The 22,617-nt window shown below is 47.0% G+C and overlaps 1 protein-coding gene across 1 annotated transcript in view; it reads left to right on the forward strand.

Annotated features, from left to right (window-relative positions):
* Positions 1-22,617, forward strand: part of NGEF (neuronal guanine nucleotide exchange factor) — an 80,005-nt gene that overhangs the window by 40,583 nt on the left and 16,805 nt on the right. The window contains exons 5-6 of the mRNA XM_064286541.1: positions 3,001-3,299; positions 21,794-21,954. Of these exons, the coding sequence (XP_064142611.1) occupies positions 3,001-3,299; positions 21,794-21,954 (460 nt within the window). The remainder of the gene's footprint in view (positions 1-3,000; positions 3,300-21,793; positions 21,955-22,617) is intronic.

Genomic DNA, 22,617 nt, shown 5'->3' on the forward strand with positions numbered 1-22,617 from the left:
AGAATGTTTGGCGGAAAGTAGAACTTGTAAGTGATGAACTTGGATATCAGGCTGATGAGATTTCTAAGCAAGATCTTAAAGGGGCCGTGTGGTTTCTCCTTGCTGCATATAGTAAAATGGGAGAGGAAAGAGATGGACTTAAAAATGAACTGTGAAAAATGAAAACAGAACTTAAAGATTTGGGAAATTCTGTTGTACAAACTAAGGACACATGCCCTAAAATGCTCACCAAGGATGTGGCTACACAATCTTGTTGAAGAGATTAAGCCTGTGACTCATGGATCTATCCAGCTACCACAGCAGAAAATCTATCAGCTTAGACTAAAGGGGGCAGAGAAAGAACGAAAGGAAAGACTGCTGTCTGCCTCTTGGAATTCTGTAGGCTGGAAACAGGCCAAAGGAGCTACATATCTTCTCTTCAAAGAAAAGAAAAGAACCATCCCTGGATCAGCTCAGAGATCAGCAGAACTGTTGAAAGGAGCATGGGAAGCTGGCTCTTCTTGGTTTCAAAGGGTGGGACCAGAGTCTTCTGGATCTCAAAGGGTGGGGCCACAGCCTCCTAGGTTTCAAACTCCATTTCAACACAGTTCCAGAGTGTGGGGCTATCTTTAAGGTATACCGGGGGAATGGGGCCACCACCCAAAGCTGAGGGTGGGCTGCCATGCCCAAGGGGCAGAAGAATGGGTCCTGCCAGGGCCAAGGGGATAGGGAAGTCACTGAGGTGGACTAGGAAAATGGTGCACCTAAAGCCAAAGGAGCAGAGTTGTCATCCCAGAGGGACTGGAAGGTGGAGCTGAAGCCCAGGACCGAGGAACCTCCACCCAGAATCCAGAAGGCATGGCCAACACCCAGTCTGGAGGGCAGGACATTGCTGGGATGGTCTCAGAGAAGAGAGGATTATTTTCAAGCCTTGAGAGCTAATGTAATTTGTTCTGCTGGGTTTGGGACTTCCTTGGTGCCCATTATCCCTTCTTTCCCTCCAATTTCTCCCATTCAGTAATGGAAATGTCTACCTTGTGCCTGTTCTACATTGTACTGTGGAAACAGATAACTTGTAGTCTAGATTTCAGAGATTCACAGACGAAGAGGAATTTTGCCCCTGGATGGAATACACCTAAAGTCTCACCCATATTTGATTTAGATGACTCAGAAGATGAGATTTTGAACTTGAAGTTGCTTTAAGACTTTTAGAGTGATATGATGGCGTGAATGTGTTTTGCGTGTGGCAAGGAAACAAATTGGTGTTGGGGGAAAGGGTGGAGTGTTATGGATTGAATTACATTCCCCAAAAATATGTGTTGTGAAACCTAACCTCTATGCCTGTGGTTATAATCCCATTTGGGAATGGGGCTTCTTTGTTATGTTAATGAGGCAGGATTAGTGTAGAGTGTATCTTGAGTCAATCTCTTTTGATATATAAAAGAGAAAAAATGCAATCTAGCAAGAGAGATCAAGTAAGATAGATGCCAAGACACATGGAGATCTCCAAGGAGCCAGTAAGCAGAATTTGAAGAGACAAGGACCTTCCTAATACAGGGACAATGCTTTCCCCTAGAGCCATTGCTCTGAATTCAGATTTCTAACCTCCTAAACTGTATGAGGGAGCCCTAGTGGTGCAGTGGTTAAGAGCTGGGCTGCTAATCAGAAGATCAGCTGTTCAAATCCACCAGCTGCTCCTCAGAAACCCTATGGAACAGTCCTACTCCGTGCTATAGGGTCATTATGTGTCAAAATTGACTTGACGGCAACAGGTTGGTTGGTTTGTTAAACTGTACAAAAACAAATTTCTGTTAAAGCCATCTAGCTGTGGTATTTCTGTTACAGCAGCACTAGCTAACTAAGACACCATGACTTAGCTCCTGCCTTTCTCCAGGATCCCTCTTCTGCCTCAGGACTGTCCCATGAACTGGGGGCACTTCACTCCATCTCATCCACTATCACTCTCCTGGGAACTGCTGTAGCCACTTTCCGGGGTGTGCGTCTGCCCCTCACCTCACCATACCTGTCCCCACTTTGCAGTCCGTGGTTCTCCTCAATGTAAACCCAAGCAGCTTACTTGAGGGGTCCTGGAGCCCCCCTCCTGCTGGGATCAACTCCCGCCTCCATGGCTCAGCAGAGGAGACTCTTTGGGGTCTTTCCTCTTCCCCCTAGGCTTGGCACCAACTGACCCCCATCCCCGCATCTTGCCCAGAGCGCTCCCCTCTCCCTGGGCCTGGAGCCCCTTGCTCTTTGCACTGAAGTGTCTCGGTGTGCTCCACATTAACAGCCCAGCCCTCGTGTGGGAAGACACCATCGCTTTCCCCACAGCCATGAGTCCAAAATGAGCTTTTCCTTGGGGAGGCGCTAGATGTGTGCTGGTTCGCCTGTACCCCAACCGCCTTAGAGACTTGGGGTCTGTTTATCCCAAGTAAAACTGGTAGGGCAAGGACGCTGGGAACTGTGAAAGTAAACTAAGGAATTTTTCCCCTTTGAATCATAAGGTTGATGAACTTGGTATGAAAAAATTGGCTTTTCCTTCAAAATGGGATTTTACAAGTATTCCCATTCTGTGACTGAATAGGCTTGAGTTTTAGTATGAAAGCATTTAAGGCCGTGCAAAACATCCTGTTGGGATTTTGAGACATAACTGGGACTTTTCTGTCAACTTGTACGCCTCAGTTATTAACACATCAAGTTCTAGATTGTGTTGCTTGCCAAGTAAGCATGTGGCGGGATTGTATACATTTGTGTGACTTGATTTTGAATGCTTTGGGGGATTTCTTTATTCTTTGTGGGCAAAAGCCTACCTGTGCTGCTCTTAGCCAAGAGGTGAAGACCGTGGTGGTCTGGCTTCTGGGCAGGAGAGCTTTGCTAGGACAGCTGTGGGCCCAGCTTTCTTTGTATATTCCGAGGTAGAGCATTTGCCCTTAATGAGAATACGAAAATCTTGACTTAGTGATTCAGAATGATCTTCATCTAAAATCATTTTCTTCTCTTTATTACAACTCCATGTGATTTCAGGGCTCCTGTATCAGGAATACCGAGATAAATCAACTTTGCAAGAAATCGAAACCAGGAGGCAGCAGGATGCAGAAATACATGACAGGTCCCCGGCCAGTGTGGAGGCTCCTGGGGAAGAAGAGGAAGAGGAGGAGGAAGAGGAGGAGGAGCCGGCCAGCCCACCTGAGAGGAAGGCTCTGCCTCAGATCTGCCTGCTCAGTAACCCGCACTCAAGGTTTAACCTCTGGCAGGACCTCCCAGAAATCCGGAGCAGCGGGGTGCTGGAGATCCTGCAGCCGGAGGAGGTCAAGCTGCAGGAGGTATGGTCTGTGAGGGGTGGGGCATCTGTCAGAGTGGTGGGCTGTTGCCTCACTGAACCTGAGGTGAGGCTTCCTCTGTAGGGTGAGGTTTGCTGAGTTATGGGGTGCTCACCAGCTCTAGCACAGGGGTGTCTTTTGCATGCAGAACATCCTGGAGATTTTACTTTATTCCATAAAAACCCCAAATGCACTGCTGTTGGGTCGATTCCAACTCATAGCGACCCTCTAGGACAGAGTAGAAATGTCCCATAGGGTTTCCAAGGATGTAATCTTTACAGAAGCAGACTGCCACATCTTCCTCTTGCAGACCAGCTGGTGGGCTCAAACTATGACCCTTCAGTTAGCAGTCAAGCACTTAACCACTCTGCCACCAGGGCTCCTTACATTATTCCATAGGTAACGAGGAGCACCCAGTTACCTGCTAGGGTAGCTGAACCCCAGTATTGAGTGTTGGCCACATTGCTGTTTCATTAGACTGGATTTTTAAACCCTTTGTAATTACTGTTGGATATTTCCGTTGCTGACATAAACTTTGATGGCCCAGGTGATGCTGAGCTCCCTGTCACTGTGAACTCATTCCCATCATCTGTGGTTTACAAAAGTCTGCCATACCTCTTTCGCTCCTGGTCTTATCCCACCCTTGAGCTTTGAATGCATGGAGTCTCTGAAAGAAATCCCCCTGCCTGCCTCTCCCCCTTCTGGAAATGGTGGGGAAATCTAGGGCTTGTCCTCTCTCTTGCCCCTTCATTTGACAGCCCAGGGAGACATTGACAGACCTTCAGCTAAGATGGTGCCAGGTCATGGAGTTGTCTGATGGGTTGTTATTTGCTGGCAGGGGATGATAATCAACTTAAAAAATAACAGTAACAGAAGAAAGTCAAGTAACAATGTGAGAAACAATGTAAGCGTTTCTTTTAGTTGAACGAAGATAATTTCGGTGTAGAGAGATTTTGTGGTACACAGAGAAACAGGAACGTCAGTGGTAAGGAGAGAGAACGTTCAAGAGAATACGTGATATGCAAGAGTGTGTTGATTGTGAAATTTTAAAAGCGGGTGCAGAGAAAAAAATGAAGAGATGTGTTTTTTTAAGCACTCATTCAGTCCAAATATCATCATCACTGTCCACTGTCACCTCACCGTCTCACCCTCACCCCTATTGGCAGCAGCAGTCCCCCCTCCCAACACACACACACTCTCCTTCAAATGCATGCCTCTCCTTGTTCCTACTTACAGTTGTGACTCCAAAAGTCCTGCCTGCCCTGACCCCCCCCTTACCCCTGCACTAAGGAGCCCTTGTGGCACAGTGGTTAAATGCTCGCTTGCTAACCGAAAGGTCACTAGTTCGAACCCACCAGCCGCTCTGCAGGAGAAATACGTGGCAATCTGTTTCCGTAAAGATTACAGCCTTGGAAACTCTGTGGGGCAATTCTACTCTGTTCTGTAGGGCCACTATGAGTTGGAATCAACTCGACAGCAGGGGGCTTGGTTTGGTTTTGGTTTTGGTACTTCTGTACTAGATTCTGTAGAAACATTTGCTCTTATTTATTTAAGTGGCAAAACAGTCAACGCTGCGCACAGTTAATGACCAAAACAGAGTGGTTCCTGATCAGGGTCATTTAATTCAGACACGAGTTTTATCATGAATTTGCTGCTGCTTTTGTTGTTGTTAGTTGTGGTCGAATTGGCTCCGACTCATAGTAACCCCATGTACAACAGAACGAAATGTTGCCCAGTCCTGCACGTCCCATGATGGTTGGCATATTTGAGTTCCATGTAACATCAAGAGTTTTTTAATGAAACTTCTGATGTAAATAATGTCTAGCCTTCAGTACCTTCTCCCAGCTTCACACTACGATACTCATGAGAAGATGTAAAAAAGCCACTCACATTCCCACCAGAAGTGAAGATGCACAGTCCAGGGTATCTCCACTGAGGCAGATGGAGCTGGACTGAGAAAAGCTCACCAGGCTTTGCCCACTGAAAGCAACTATGTGGAAGGTGTCAGAAGCCATGGGGAAATCCCTCTGCAATTGGCCACCCCACTTACCTAGGGGTGCCACCAGTCACAGACAGGACCATCATTTCCTACCTTTGACTTTCATATAAAGTCAGAATCACCAACATGGGACCTGTTTTTTTTAAGTCCTAGAAATAAGGAAAAGAAGCCAGTATCTTGGAAGACACAGAAGAAAAGTGTACCAGGGAGGACAGTATGCTGTAGGATCCAGAGAAAAGTTTCAGAAAGCTGTTTGTCATTTCATTTCTGAGAATAAACTATCAGCAAGGAGCCCTGGCAGCACAACAGTTGAGCACTTAGTTGCTAATTGGAAGGTTGGCAGTTTGAACCCACCCAGAGGCTCCATGGGAGAAAGACCTGACAATCTGCTCCCATAAAGATTACAGCCAAGAAAACCCTATGGGACATTTCTACTGTGTCACAGGGAGTCTCTGTGAGTCAGAAATCAACTCAAAGGCACATAATAACAACCAACTATGAACAGGAGCAAAAAAGCTGTAAGGACACAACAGCATGAGATGAAAAGAAAATCGAATAGAGGGTAAATGGGGGTATAGGAGACATGGTAGTGTTGCAGAGAAGAGAAAGAGTATAGAAGGAGGATGACGGAACAGATCCAACTTACAAATAATTGGTGCTGCTTTTAAGAATAGACTTGAAGTAAAGCAACAGAGACAGAAGAGGAAAACAACCCTGGGCTGAAGAAAAGCTTTTGTGTACATATTGAAAGGGCTGGCAAAACAGAAACCATCCAAAATACCAGATTAATTCAAGCAAAGACCAGTAAGTGAGGAAGGAAAGAAGGGGTAGATACTGGTTTTTGCATTGATAATTAGAGAAGTAAAGGCTTTAAATACTTTGGAAAACTTAGAGATAAACCCTGGTAGAACTTAAAACATGCTATAAACTCTCTAAAATATGAACAAAGCTAAAAACAGAGAAAGAAGGGCCCATGTCCTAAAAGGTAGAAAAGCAAGCAGTAAGAAAGCACAAAAAGCAAATAGCATAAAGTAAGATGGCAGAGTTAATAGCAAACATTTCTGTTATAACATTAAGTGTAAATTGCTTAAATTTCTCTATTAAAAGACAGAAACTCTCCAATTGATTAGAAAACCAAACCCACTATATATATCAGGCAGACTAGAATTCAGAGCAAGAAAAATTATCACAGGAAACAAAAAGTTATTTTGTACTGTTACAAGTATCCTTTATGTTGCTAAAGGTATCACTTTAGTTTTAAACGTTATGAAACAGGTAACTCACGAATACATTCTCATTGTGGAAAAAAGCAAATGCCGCAAATGTGTCCAGCCCTTTTCTCGGAGCCTGCATCCTCCAGTCTGTACACTCCTTGATCTCGCTTGGTCAAAGCACAGCAATTGATGCACCAACTGACTGAGAGTTCAGACACTTATGAAAACCGTAAGTGCGGAATCCTTATAGATTTTTAGGATCTTCCTCCCAGTATTTGACACTTCTTTCAGCTTCACTTTATCCAACAGCGTTTTGGTTTTGGTTTTTAGCAACTTGTCTTTACGAGACTCTTCAGAGCATTCAGGTTTGTTTTCATAAAAACAACGCCCTGTGCACTGAGAATTAGTTGGTTTTTATAATTAAATTATAGAATTACCTAACAAGTACAACTGCCATGAATACGTTTAGGGACAAACACGAACGCAGGCATACAGCTCAACAGGTAGGAACAGGAGTGTGCAGGGAAGCCATCTGCCCGGAGTGCCCAGTGCACCCGCACAGGTGTTACAGGGAAGCAGAAAGCTCTGTGGAATTCTGCAAGTCGGTTACGCGGAGGCTGGCTAGGAGAGCATCTGTGTGCATCATCTTTGTGCTCAGGTGAGAACCCAGCTATCGGATAGATGTCTACAGGTGGAGCTGCTGGTCACAAGTGAAAAACCAAAAACCACACACGCTGCCATCAAGTCAATTCCGACTCATGGTGACCCTATCGGACAGAGTGGAACTGCCCCATAGGATTTTCTAGGCTGTAATTTATAGGGGATCAGATCTTTGTGTCACCAGGGCTCCTTGTTTTCCACATAGCAAACCCATTGCGGTCGAGTCTATTCTGACTCATAGCGACACTACAGGGCAGAGTAGAACTGCCCCATAGGGTTTCCAAAGAGCAGCTGGTAGATTCGAACTGCCAACCTTTTGGTTAGTGGGTGAAGCTTTTAACCACTATGCCACCAGGGCTCATAAGTGAAGTGGGTGTTAAATGGTGAAGGGGATTGCCAATTGACCATTTGAAAAGGCAATGCAAGTTTTACGCTACTGCCAGCAGCGTAGAGAGGCTGCTCTTAGGCGCCCTTCTTAGCTCTACTGGAAGACTTAATTTTTGCTCCGATCTGTCCAATGAAAAATGGTACCTTGCTTTTAACTTGCCTGTCCTTGATGATTCATGAAGTTGAGCATCTTTTCGTGTGATTATTGACTCTTTCCATTTCTTTGTCAATGAATTGCTTTTTCTTATCCTTTGCCTTCGTTTCTACTGGGTTTTTGTAGCATCCCTTTATACATCTGAATATTAATACTTTTTTTAAAAAAACGTGTGTTTCAGATGTGTTTTCCCATAATACAGGAGCCCTGGTGCCACAATAGTTAAGAGCTCAGCTGCTAACCAAGAGGTCGCAGTTCGAATCCACCAGCTGCTCCTTGGCAGCCCCATGGGGCAGTTCTACTCTGTCTTGTGCAGTCGCTGTGAGTTGCATCAGCTCGACGGCAACGTGTTTGGGTTTGACTTGATTCCTGTAGAATAGAATTAAAAAAAAAAAAGTTGCCGTGGAATTGATTCCAATTCATGCGACCGAATGTGCGTCAGAATAGAGCTGTGCTCCACAGCATTTTCTTTGACTGATTTTTTTTGGAAGTAGATCACCAGGCCTTTCTTCTGAGTGCCACTAGATAGACTCAAATCTCCCATTTTCAGTTAGCAACCAAGCTTGTTAGCTGTTTGCACCACCAGGGACTCCCGTTTATTCCCTAGGAGTTACGCTGCAGCCGTAAGCCAAGGAACTCCTGGGGCCACCAGACTCTAGGCGAGACAAGACAGGATCTTCCGCTAGAGCCTGCAAAGAGAGCGTGGCCCTGCCGTTCCCTGAATTCAGACGTCTAGCTCCAGAACTGTGAGACAATAAATTGTTGGTTCTTGGAAGCCACCAGGGGTCCCTGTGAGGAGCAAACGGTTTGTGCTTGACTGCTAACCTCAAGGTCGACAGTTGGAACCCATCCAACAGTGCCACAGAACAAAAGACCTGGTGATCCACTTCCAGTAAGATTACAGAGGAGAAAACCCTATGGAGCAGTTCTACGCTGTAACACATGGGCTCACCATGAGTCAGAATTGACTCGACAACAACAACAGTAGCCTAAAGGTTGGTGGTTCAAACCACCCAGCACGGCTGTGGAAGAAAGGCTTGGCAATCTGCTTCCGTGAAGATTGTTGTTGTGAGGCGCCATCAAGTCAGTCCTGACGCACAGCAACCCCGTGTACAACAGAACGACACTGCCAGGTCCTGCACCATCCTCACAATCCTTGTTATGCTTGAGCCCATTTTTGCAGCCACTGTGTCAGTCCATCTCATTCAGGGTCTTCCTGTTTTTTGCTGGCCCTCTGCTTTACCAAGCATGATGTCCTTCTCCAGGGACTGGTCCCTCCTGATAACATGTCCAAAGTATGTGAGACCAAGTCCCGCCTTCCATGCTTCCAAGGAACACTCTGGCTGTACTTCCTCCAAGACAGACATGTATGTTCATGTTATATTCCGTATTCTTTGCCAGCACCATAATTGAAAGGCATCAGTTCTTCAGTCTTCCTTATTCCTTATCCAGCTTTTGCATGCACGTGAGGTGATTGAAAATACGTACCATGGCTTGGGTCAGGCACACTTTAGTCCTCAAGGTGAAATTTTTGCGTTTTAGCACTTTAAAGAGGTCTTTTGCAGCAGATTTGTCCAATGCAATGTGTTGTTTCATTACTTGAACGCTGCTTCCATGGGTGTTAATTGTGGATCCAAGTAAAATGAAATCCTTGACAACTTCAATCTTTCTCTGTTTATCATGGTGGTGTTTATCGGTCTGGTTGTGAGGATTTTTTGTTTTCTTTATGTTGAAGTGTAATCCATACTGAAGGCTGTGGTCTTTGATCTTCATCAGTAAGTGCTTCAAGTCCTCTTCACTTTCAGCAAGCAAGGTTGTGTCATCTGCGTAACGTAGGTTGTCAATGAATTTGATGCCTCATTTTTCATATAGTCCAGCTTCTCAGATTATTTGCTCAGCATACAGATTGAATAAGTATGGTGAAAGGATACAACCCTGACCCACACCTTTCTTGACTTTAAACCATGCAGTATCCCCTTGTTCTGTTGAAATGATTGCCTCTTGATCCATGTATAGGTTCCTCATGAGCACAATGAAGTGTTCTGGAATTGCCATTCTTTGCAATGTTATCCATAATTTGTTATGATTCACACAGTCGAATGCCTTTGCCTAGTCAATGAAACACAGGTAAACATCCTTCTGGTTTTCTCTGCTTTCAACCAAGATCCACCTGGTATCAGCAATGATATCTCTTCTCTCACATCCTCTCCGGAGGCCAGTTTGAATTTCTGGCAGTTTCCTGTTGATGTACTGCTGCAGCCACTTTTGAGTGATCTTCAGCAAAATTTTACCTGCATGTGATATTAATGATATTGTTTGATAATTTCCACATCCTGTTGGATCACCTGTCTTTGGAATGGGCACAAATATGGATCTCTTCCGGTCCGTCAGCCAGGTAGCTGTCTTCCAAATTTCTTGGCATAGACAAGTGAGCGCTTCCAGCGTTACCTCCATTTGTTTAAACATCTCGTTTGGTATTCTGCCAATTCCCGCAGCCTTGTTTTTCACCAAAGGCTTCAGCTTGAACCTCTTCCTTCACTACAGTCCATTCTTGATCATATGCCACCTCCTGAAATGGTTGAACATCAACCAGTTCTTTTTGGTACAGTGACTGTGTGGATTCCTTCCACCTTCTTTCACGCTTCCTGAATCGTTCAGTATTTTGCCCATAACCAAAAGAAAAAAAAAAAACCACCAAGCCCTATGCCATCGAGTCGATTCCAACTCTTTTTGCCCATAGAATATTCAAAATTGCAACTTAGGCTTGAGTTTTTTCTTCAGTTCTTTTAGTTTGAGAAATGCTGGGCGTGTTCTGCCCTTTTGGCTCTCTACTCCAGGTCTTTGCACTGTCATTATAACACTTTACTTTGTCTTCTCAAGCTGCCCTTTGAAATCTTCTGTTCAGTTCTTTTGCTTCATCGTTTCCTATGTTCACTTTAGCTACTCTGTTCAGGAGCAAGTTTCAGAGTCTCTTCTGACATCTGTTTTGGTCTTTTCTTTTTTTACTGTCTTTTTCATCACCTCTTGCTTTCTTCATGTACGATGTCCTTGATGTCTTCCCACAACTTGTCTGGTATTTGGTCATTAGTGTATTCTTGAGATGGTCTGTAAATCCAGGTGGGATATACTCAAGGCCTTACCTTGGCTCTCGTGGACTTGTTCTAATTTTCTTCAGCTTTGACTTGAACTTGCACATGAGCAATTGATGGTCTGTCCTGCAGTCGGCGCCTTCACTGAGCTCCTTCATAGTCTCTTTCCACAGACGTAATCGATCTGATTCCTGTGTACTCCATCTGGAGAGGTCCATGTATATAGTCACTGCTTATGGTTTTGAAAAAAGGTATTTCCAATGAATAGGTCATTGGTCTTGTAAAGTTCTATCATGTGATCTCTGGTGTCATTTTTATCATCAAGGCCATATTTTCCAACTACTGATCCTTCTTCTTTGTTTCCAACACTCATTCCAATCACCAATAATTATCAATGTATCTTGATTGCATGTTTGATCAATTTCAGATTGCAGAAGTTGGTAAAAAATCTTCAAATTCTTCATATTTGGCATTAGTGGTTGGTGTGTAAATTTGAATAATAGTCGTATTAACTGGTCTGCCTTGTAGGCATATGGGTATTCTATCACTGACAGTGCTGTACTTTAGGTTAGATCTTCAAATGTTCTTTTCAATAATGAATGTGACACCGTTCCTCTTCAATTTGTCATTTCCAGCGTGGTAGACCATATGATTGTTCGATTCATAACGGCCAATGCCAGTCCATTTCAGCCCACTAATGCTTAGGATATCTTTCTTCAAACATTTCACTTCATTTTGGATAATTTTCAGTTTTCCTAGATTCATATTTCTTACATGCCACATTCCTAATATTAATGGATATTTGCTGCTGTTTCTTCTCATTTTGAGTCATGCCACATCAGCAGATGAAGGTCCCAAAAGCTTGGTCCATCCACATCATTAAGGTCAACTCTACTTTGAGGAGGCAGCTCTTCCCCAGTCATCTTTTGAGTCCCTTCCAACCTGAGGGCTCATCTTCCGGCACTACATCAGACACTGTTCCACTGCTATTCATAAGGTTTTCACTGGCCAATTTTTTTTAGAAGTAGATCACCAGGTCCTTCTTTCTAGTCTGCCTTGTCTGGAAGTTCTGCTGAAACCTGTCCACCGTTGGTGACCCTGCTGGTGTTTGAAATACCAGTGACATAGCTTCCAGCATCACAGCAACACACAAGCCACCACAGTACAACGACTGACAGGCAAGTGGTGGTCTGTGAAGATTGCAGCCAAGAAAACCCTGGGGGAAGTTCTACTCTGCAGCACATGGGGTCACCATGAGTTGGAATCAACTAGATGGCAACAAGTGTTTTTTGATAAGCCACCCAGTTTGTGGTACTTTGTTATCTAGGAAACTAACGCTTTCAGTTGTTTTGCTTTTTAACAAAGTGGAACATTCCATTTATAGCAGAGTGGCCATAGAAAATAAAGGCTCTTGTTTTCTTTATACACTTTTTGGACTTTCTAATGGATCAGATAAAGATATTTAAAAAGCACTCATGGTAGCTTTACTAATACATGATACAATGACGTTCGTTAATGCAGCACGTGAACACACGGACTGCAGCATCTTTTTTTTAATAATTATTTTATTTCTGTTGTTGAGAACAGACAGAGTAGAACATACACCAAGTGAACAATTTCTACATATACAATTCAGCGACATTGCTCATGTCCTTCAAATTATGCGACCATTCTCACCCTCCTTTTCCGAATTGTTCCACCACTGTTAACACAAACTCACTGCCCCAGGCTTGTCATCCGAGCTTTTTAGTTGCATTGCAGCTTGTCTCACTCGGAGTCTTTATAGTCTGACTCTTCATACTTATTGTAAAGAGCTTAGTCTGAGCTTTCGTTTTGCCAGTATTTGGTAATGGACACAAAACTGCTATCTTCAGGTTTTTTGTTCCTCACCAGTAACTTCTGCATCAGACATTTTTTTCAGTATATTTGTGAAAGCCAGACAGGAGACTTGTACTCCCAGCCCAATCTGTTGTCTGAATGTCTCTTTTTTTTTAGCCACACCAGCAGCAGATTGCCGTGAGCCTAGTGTTCATATGAGGAAAACACCCCAAAGGGATGGTCTTTTGGTAGGCTCAAGTTTTAATCCATCATTGAAGACACAAGACTTAAGAACAAAATAATATCTTTACTGCCTCCCTTGGCTACCACATGGCTAAACCTTGAAGACCAGATTTTATACTGAGCGAAATAAGTCCAAAAGGACAAATATTGTGTAATCCCACTTATATAAAGTATCTAAACTAGGCAAAGGTAGAGAGACGAAAGTTTATTCGTGGTTACCAGGGGTGGGAGGAAGAGGAAAGAGGAAGTCGTTGCTTAGGGGCTCTGAGTTTCTGCTAATGGTGGTGGAATAATTTGGAAACAGAGAGTGGGGATGGCTGCCTGACATGATGAACGTCATCAATGTCACGGAATTGTACACGTAAAAAACGCTCAAATGGTAAAAGTTTTGTCGCAATAAAAAAAAAAATAGGTAGCTGAAACTGGAAAGCCATGTCTTAGATGTACAGGATTTCCTTGTTTTTTTTTTTTTACTCATTCTGAAACTCTTGGTTCCTCGCCCTCCTCTTGGGAGTGATTTTAGAGTTATTGTCTGAGAACACGGCAGTATGAGAAAATAATTAGACAAAGATTCAAATTAAAAATTAGGAAGGAAGCAAGTGTGTGAAGGATTGGGTGTTCAAATGAGGGGGAAGGGTTGAAAATGGTGGAACACAGGATTGTCCTGGAAGGAGAATAGAAAGCAAGGAGGAGGGTGTATGATGTGGAGGGGTAGTGGGCAGTCCCCACCGGCCAAAAAAACATCAGACAAATGTCTGACCAGAAGTCGTGAGAAGAAAAAGAGACTGTGGATGGGACATCGCCCAGCACAGTCCTTGAACTGGTCACTCCTTTGGCTAACGTGGGCGTGTTTCTCTCATATGCCAGGACCCTCTCTAGCCCGTATACACATACCAGTTGCCACTGAGCCAACTTCAACTCATGGTGACCCCCCCTCCCTGTGTCCCAGAGCAGAACTGGGCTCCATAGGACTTTCAATGGCTGCTTTTTTAGAAGTAGATTGCCAGGCCTTTCTTCCGAGGTGCCTCTGGGTAGCTTCAAACTGACAGCCTTCGAGTTAGCAGCCCAGCTTGTTAACTGTTTGCACCACGCAGGGACTCCTTAATATGTATACCCCTGTAAAAAGATTAAATTGTCATTGGTATTTTATTCACCAACTTCATTGTGTCTCTTTTAAGAGAAATCTTACCAATTCAGGAAATTAGTGCTAAAATAGGAGGGGGTGGAGATTTTGCCTGTTGATGTAAGGTGGAAAGTCACCATCACCTAAAACCTCAGCCAGCCCCTGTCCTACTTGATTTGGAAGACAAGCTCCTGCAACTATTTTAACAAAGTCAGCACTTTTCCTTGTAAAAATGAACCTTCAGAATAAAGAATTTATGCACCTGATATAATGTTCAAGAAGGACAAAAAGGTTTAAAGTGAAAGGAAGTCTCCCTCCCACCCTTGTCCCTCCTTCGGCCACCCAGTTCCCTCTTTTGATACATTTCTGGGGTCAGAAGGGAGACACAAATGATAAACTACTATGTACCTCATTCTGCACCTTGTTTGGTTTTTTTTTTCACTTATTTTGAAAACCTTTCCCTATCAGTACAAATAGAATACCCTTTGTCTTAGTTATCTAGTGCTGCTATAACAGAAATACCACAAGTAGATGCCTTTAACAAACAAATTGTTCTCTCACAACAGCTTGAGGGGAAGGCTTTTGCCCTCTGTCCGCTCTGGAGGAAGGTCCTTGTTTTCTTTCAACATCTGTGGGCCCAGCGTTCCTTGGAGATCTCCATGTGTCTTGGCATCAAACTTCCCCTGGGCCTAGGAGGTTCTCAGCGCAGGGACCCTGGGTCTAAAGAATGCACTTGGCTCCCAGCTCTTCTTTCTTGGTAGTAGTGAGGTCTCTCTCCTGTCTGCTTGCTTCTCTCTCCTTTCATCTCTTATAAGATAAAAGGTGTGACTCAAGCAAGGGTGTGACTTGAATCACATCCTCTTCTAAGGCTGTGACTCAAGATACACCCCACACTGATCCTGCCTCATTAACGTATAGAGGTTGGGATTTGCAACTCATCACAAAATGGAGGGTAATTACATCAGATCACAAAATGGAGAACAACTACACAGTACTGGGAATCATGGCCTAGCCAAGTTGACACATATTTTGGGGGGACGTGATTCAATCTGTGACACCCCTATTCTGTGGTTTGCAGCTTTATGGTGCTCCATTGAACAGATATCCTATAGTTCATTTGACCAGCCCTCTGTTGATGAACTTTTGAAGTTAGGAACGTTATGTATCAGGGATGCTCACTGCAGCATTGTTGATACTAATGAAAGATCGAAAATCTGGACAGTGGAACACTGCGGGAATTGCTAAATGGAGTTGTTGGGTCAAAGTTACTTTTTTTTTTGAGAAGATATAGCCAAATTGTCTTTACACTTCACCCAACCTTGAGGCTGCCTGTTCTCTCTCACCAGCATGGTGTGTTATCAAACGATTCTCTCCTTATGCACGCTCGGTGAGAAGCCTAGTTCTTGTGGATTTAGTCTGCATTTGTCTTACTGTGAATGAGGCCACACATCTTTTCAAGCATGTGTCTTGTTAAATTTATACCTAATTTTAGGATGCACATTTTTTTGTAAATTAGCGCATTAATCAGGTCATCTTGAGAAAAATTACTGATGTTCTGGACACACGCTGTAATGCTTGGGACACAGGGTGACAAGTACTGAAGAGGGCTAGGCGTGGGGGACCCAGGCCTGGGCAGCAGGGGTCCTCAAACTCAGACAGGGTCTTATGAGAAGACAGGGTGTCGGGGACCGGGGGGCCTGGGAATCTGCATTTTAACACTCCCACCCCTCTGGTGCAGGTGATGGGAGACCACTCAGAGAAATGCTGATCTTGTTTTTCCTTTTTGCCTGGCAAACTCAGACTCATTCTTTGTCTCAGCCCCTCCCAAAGTGCCCTCCCCCACCACCTGCCCCTTCCTCCTCTTCCCTCACTGTCACCTCTAAGCTGGAATCGGCTATGTTCTCAGCAGCTGCAAGTCTGTGTCCCTCTGTGTCCCCAGCAACAGGCTCTTGGTGTGTGGTGTGGAGCCAGGGAGTCAGGGAGGGCTGGGCCTGCAGCACGGAGCACCCAGGATCTGACCCCCTGGGCTCCAATCCCCCAGGCTCTGAGCTGGTGACCCCTTGGGCAAGGGTAGTCTTGGAATCCCCAGCACTCAGTAAACATCTGGAGACTGGAACATCCCAGGGCTGTTTGGGCAATTCCCCGGGAAAGGAGATGGGACATTGCAGAGCCCAGCCCAGTGGAGCCAGGAAGGAAAGGTGAGGCCAAACACGCTCGGCAGTACCCTTGGAGACGTCACCTGCCCCGAGTCGGAAGGGGCCTGGGTGGACGTTCCAAGTTGCTTGGCACCACTCACTGGCTCGACAGATCCCCTAGTGCCAAACCGCCACCCGTTTGATTGATGGGCTGGAGGCTTTTCCTGTGACAAGCTTACTAAGCCCCGCCGTGGAAGCACCAGGCGAAGCTACAAAGATAATGAAGAATCTGGAATGAGCAATAGTGGAGCCACTCGGCTTCTGCCTGAATAATAGGCTGGCCTGCCGCGGAGGCCACTGGGTAGGAGCCTCTGGTGTCCAGGGGAAGCTGTCTCTTAGCACAGTGGTCCCTGCGTGGAGCCCTGGAGTCTAGAGGGCAGGGGTTCAAGTCTTGGCCCCCTCGTCTGCAGCGGAAGGGGCGCCTGACCACTCCGTGGGGCTGTCATGAGGGTCAGTGTCCAGCGTGGGCCGCACATGTGGTCCGTGTCCAAGAGAGGCCAGCTGTTCTCACTCCTCCCCCCACCCCCGTGCCTCCACAGACAAGGTGGCAAGAGCATGGACATTTAGGATCGCCGTTTACCAGCGACCCGGTGCTGCGCCTGCCAGTGGTGTCTGGAGCAGGAACATGACGACGGAGAGAGAACTGTAGCTGAGTGTTTCCTGGATTCAGAGAGAGCTGCCCCGATGTGTCCAGGGGGCCAGCAGGGTGTGGTGAACAGTTCTTGCAAAAATGACGGGGCTCCCTTTCATCCTTTGGGACCCAGGCCCAATGTCACCTCCTGGGAAAGGCCCTCCTGAGCCTTTGTTAGGGAAGGCAGCCCAGGTGTCAGCTCCACAATGACAGCAGAACATTGCGTTCCACACCACACTTCCTGGTGGCTGATGAGACAGGGCTGGTCATGTGTTCCCAGGAGGAAACTAAGGTTCAGTGGGATTCATTCCCTGCAGAGGTCTGGCCAGCTCCCCAGGCTGGGAGTCCTGTCCATCGTGGACACCAGGGTGTCACAGACCTGGCCAATTGCGAAACCACCTGGACCAGCTGCTCCAGAGAAACGTCCGGCCTTGGCTGGGTTTTCCCTTCGCACGGAATCCTGAGCGGAAACAGGTTCATTAGTGGTGGAAAAAACCAGAAGGGTGACATGGTTACGGGCAGCTATCAAACGGAACAGTCAGGAGCTAAGAGTGCCGTTCGGAGACCGAGCTGTGATTCATAAAACCCGGGTCAGTGTAAACGAGTGTTCCCTGAGGACAGCAGTCCTGGGTGTGAGTGCCGGCTCCGCCCGCATGGGGAGGAGGGGGGTGTCCTGGCACCAGGTGGCCAGCTGGCAGCCACAGCCAACGGCTGTCCCTGCTGAGCATTAGAAAGGGGGAGCTCTGTAGTAAGTACCCCACACACATGCTCACACACACGCATGCTCACGCATGTCCTCACACATGGTCGTACTCACACATGCTCACACGTGCTAACACTCGAATGCTACACACACGTACTCATTCGTGCTCATGCTCACTTGTTCACACACACATGCTAACACACAAGTGCTCACACTCACACCTTTCTGCTTACACACTCATGTGCACACCCAGACATGCTTATTCACGACACACATTCGCAGACTCACACACACCCATGCACACACACATGCTCACACACGTGCTAACACTAAAACACATGCTCATATACCCATACACACTCACACACATGCTCACAGTCATTCACACTCACGTTTCTGCTCACAGACACTCATGTACACACACATGCTCAACATGCCCATGAATACTCATTCACATGACACACATGCTTACACGCATACATGCATCATGTGCTCATACACATGCTCACATACTTCCTTGCTCACAAACACCCATGCTTATTTACATGACACACATACACACATGCTCACACACCCATGTAACGCACTGACACGTACACTCACACATGCTTACATGCTCACACACATGGTCACACATATTCACACATGTGCTCACACTCACACACATGCTCACACACACACTCTCACACTCCTGCCCCCCCGTGTCTACCTTCTAGCATTTCTCACCCTCTGACTTGGGGATTTTGTTTGTCTCTGGTCTGTTTCTCACCCCCTGATTTAGGGGTTCACTTGTCTCTGGTCTGTTTCTCACCCCCTGATTTGGGGGTTCACTTGTCTCTGGTCTGTTTCTCACCCCCTGATTTGGGGATTTTACTTGTCTCTGGTCTGTTTCTCACCCCCTGATTTGGGGGTTCACTTGTCTCTGGTCTGTTTCTCACCCCCTGATTTGGGGATTTTACTTGTCTCTGGTCTGTTTCTCACCCCCTGATTTGGGGGTTCACTTGTCTCTGGTCTGTTTCTCACCCCCTGATTTAGGGGTTTTGCTTGTCTCTTGTCTGTTTCTCACCCCCTGATTTGGGGGTTCGCTTGTCTCTGGTCTGTTTCTCACCCCCTGATTTAGGGGTTTTGCTTGTCTCTTGTCTGTTTCTCACCCCCTGATTTGGGGGTTCACTTGTCTCTGGTCTACTTCTCACCCCCCGATTTAGGGGTTTTAGTTGTCTGTGGTCTGTTTCTCACCCTCTGACTTGGGAGTTTGCTTGTCTCTGGTCTGTCTCCCCTTCCGGAGAATGTGTGCTCTGTGACCGTGTTCACCCTGAACGCCCAGTGCCTGCCACTTAGCAGGTACTCAGGAAACCTTTGTGGAACGAAGGAACAAATGGGCCTGGACCTCTGCGTCAACCCTGCTGCCACGCAGAGGCCTGAATGACTTAGGGTGAAAATAATGTTGATCAGGAAAGGACAGCAGCCATGTTGGCGTGGCAAATCACTTGACAGACACCCAGCGGGAGAACTGAACCCAGAGATGACTAATCCCCTATAAATGGATCAGGAGGGGCGAGTGTGGTGGTAAATGGGCTCAGCTGTGTCCATTAGCTGTGATTCAGGTGGCGCCTGCACTTGCCAGCAGCCAGCAGGCTGCCCTGCCTCTGGCCCGCTGCCTCTGGCCCCTCGTCCTCTGGGAGAGCAGGACAGAGGTGCCGTCGGCTGACGGGTCTGGCGGTGCAGCAGAGCCGAGACACTTATGTATGTAGATAATCTGAGGTGTAGGTGACAGCTGGCACTCAGGGCTGTGCAGCTAACAGACAAACACGCTTTTTCTCTGTGAGGCGTATTTGATGGGATGGCTTTTCCCCCTCAGTATCTGAGACATTCATTCGTGTGACCTTTTCAGTTACATTAGCCTGAAGATGTAATGGTGCCACGTTTTCTTAAGAAATTTAAATGCAGCAGCAGTAAAGTGATTTTATAATAGTGTCTGAACGGAAGCTTCTGGAAGCTTCTTGCCTATCGTGTTCTCCATTTTGCCCCACAGGGCTGAGGGAAACGTTAGCCGGTCAGTGCTGAGGGCTGCCTCCTGAAGTAGTGAGGTCTGTTGGGATGTTGTCTCTGAGGCTTCTTACTTCTAAGTAGACCAAGCATTTCCCACTGAAGGGGCGGCTATAGAGAAGCCCCGACAGGCATTGCCGCCTCCTCTCTGACTCTCCCTGGTTTAAGTTGGGCGAGACGTTTGCGCGGGTGGGCTCTCACTCTGACTGTGTCTGAGGGCCTGTGATTGGCGGTTTGCCCCTAGAGTGATGTCCCTGTGAATTTCCTGGTTGTTGCTGAGCGAGTTGGTTCTATAGGGAGTCCCCAGGTTAGGAGTGTATTGCCTGTCTTAAAGTGTTTTGACGAGTTGGTGTTTACAAGTGAGTTTGGCCCTCAGGGCAGAGCTGTGCTTGGAAGCTCAGAGTGCGGCTGTCCCCCAGCAGGCCAAGCCAGGCCCAGTGAACCCCTGCCTTTCCCGGGGTCTAACCTGCGGGCCAGATGGGGAAGGGGCAGAGCCCAGACTTGGAGTGGGAGAAACCTAGGGTCTCGTCTTGCTCTTCTACGGTCCAGCTGTGTGATTGTGGGGGACATTACCTAACCTCTCTGAGCCTGTTTTCTTTTGATAAAATAAGAACTTCCAGAGCCCTGGTGGCGCAGTGGTTAAGAGCTGTAGCGGCTGCTAACCAAAAGGTCAGTAGTTCAAATCCACCAGCTGCTCCTTAGAAACCTTATAGGGCATTTCTACTCTGTCCTATAGGGCCTGTTGTGAACATTAAATGAGACAATGTTGGAATCCTAGGGTCCTATGAGTTATAGGAAAAAATGCCAGCTCCTCCCGCCCTTCCTGGCCCCAGAGCCCTTGTTCTCATTGCCAGGAACCTGGTGCCCTGGTCCAGGAGTTCTGACCTGTGGAGGGGGGTCCAGGGAGTGAGGCGTGGGGTTGGGCAGAGCAAGGAGAAGGCGCCAGAGGCCCTGTGCACATCCCCTGTCCCCTCTGGGCAGCCACCTCCTGGGGACCTGAACCAGCCCTAGATCATGGGACAACGCAGGGCAGGCAAGGGGGGCAAAGATGTGGGGGTGTCCCAGGGCACCGCAGGGAGGTGGTTGGGTCTTGTCAGCAAGGCAGGCAGGTGAGTCCACATCTGCCGTGGTGCTTTGCAGAATGATCCTTGAGAGCAGAACTCTGCGTCCTTCTGTTGGCTACACAGGTCCAGTGATCAAACCCAAGTTACGACTAAGAATAAAGCTGTCCCCAAAAGCTTATTAGAGTATGGATTTCTTTCTTTCTCAAAATGAAGATGCCTTTGTTCATTGTTGTTTGTTGTCGGCGGGTGCTGTCGAGTCGATTCCAACTCATAGGACCTCCAGTGACGGTGTAGAACTGCCCTATAGGGTTGCCTAGACTGTATTGATCATATTATAACATTCAGACAATAAAAGAAATAACATGCTCTTTTTTAAAGTTTTCAGACAATGCAAATGGGGTAAAAAGAACAGAGGAAAAGTCACGCCCTGGTCCCACCCCTTGGTGACTTCGGTGTTGAACTTGAAGACTGTTTTCCTCCAGACACTTTACAGGGCGTGAGAGAATGGGAGTCCTGCTCCCTGCTGGTTTGCACACCCATTTCCGCACCAGGAACTGGGCGACCTCACTCTGTAGGGCACTCTGGCTCTGTTGTTCAGTGACCATCATGCATTTAACCTCACCCCCTTTTTTTGGGCCCTTAGGACGCTTTCAGTTTTCATTGTAGTAAACACACTGCAATGGCTTTACTTTCCCTGTTCCTCAGAAATGAATGTGGCCTTTCACAAAGGGTGTCCACTGCTCCTTTTCATCTCTGGGGTCCTTTGCTCTCTGGGAGGCATCCACCAGTCCCGCTCCTAGCTGGTGTTGTTGTTGTTGTTGTTGTTGTGTGCCGTCAAGTACATTCTGACTCACAGTGACCCCATGTGACAGGGTAGAACTGCCCCATAGGGCTTTCTAGGCTGTAATCTTTATGGGAGCAGATCGCCAGGTCTTTTCTCCCCTTGAGCCACTGGGTGGATTCAAACCGCCAACTTTCTGGTTAGTAGCCAAGCACTTAACTGTTGTGGCACCAGGGTAGAGTTTCCGAATTCCACACAGCCTGGCCAGCACAGTCTTATTTTACCTTGAGCCTCCTTGCCAGGCGCCTCTCCGCGTGGCTCTGTCGAGTGAGGATATTCTGCGTGGTCCTGCTGGGTCTCACCTCCCCCCTTGTGCCGCTTCCCACACAGGCCATGTTCGAGCTGGTCACCTCTGAAGCCTCCTACTATAAGAGCCTGAACCTGCTGGTGTCGCACTTCGTGGAGAACGAGCGGCTGAAGAAGGTCCTGCACCCGGCGGAGGCCCACCTCCTCTTCTCCAATGTCCTGGACGTCACAGCTGTCAGCGAGCGGTAGGGGCGCCGGCGCCCACCCCCAGGTCTGCGCCCGGCCTGGTGGGGCCCCCTCTCCCTCCCCTGTCCTGCTGCAGCCAGCGAGGGGTGCACAGTGTCTTTACATTGTAGATTTGGAATTTTCCACGATACGATATAAAAAAATGACCATATACCAGTTGTCATTAAATCGACTCCAGCTCACGGTACCCCATGCATGTCAGAGCAGAACTGCCATCTGTAGGGTTTTCAAAGGCTGGTTTTTCAGAAGTAGATCTTCAGAGGCACCTGTGGGTGAACTTGAACCTCCAACCTTTCAGTTAGCAGCCGAGCGCTTTAACTGTGGCCTCCACCCAGGGACTCCACACAAAGGAATTCATAAATCAGAAGACTGTCCCCCTCCCCCAGGAGGGCGGTCCATCGTGTCCCCTGGACAAGGTGGAGGTTTCCTGTTAGTTGGCACCCATGTGCTCTGTCGTGTCCACGTGGAGCTGTGAGCTGGGTCACCCTTCCCAGCTGGGGCTGGAGCAGTGTTGAGTCAGGTATCGTGACCTAAGTTGAGTCAGATGGCAGTTCTGCTCTGATACCTGACTTAGGCCTCATAACAGGGTCTCAGGGGTGTCCCTTTAAGCTGCCACGATCCTGCCATAGTAAAGCCCAGGACCCCTGCAGGCAGAGTACAAG

The sequence above is a fragment of the Loxodonta africana genome, chromosome 6 (genome assembly GCF_030014295.1).
Source record: "Loxodonta africana isolate mLoxAfr1 chromosome 6, mLoxAfr1.hap2, whole genome shotgun sequence".
In the NCBI taxonomy this organism is placed as follows: domain Eukaryota; kingdom Metazoa; phylum Chordata; class Mammalia; order Proboscidea; family Elephantidae; genus Loxodonta; species Loxodonta africana.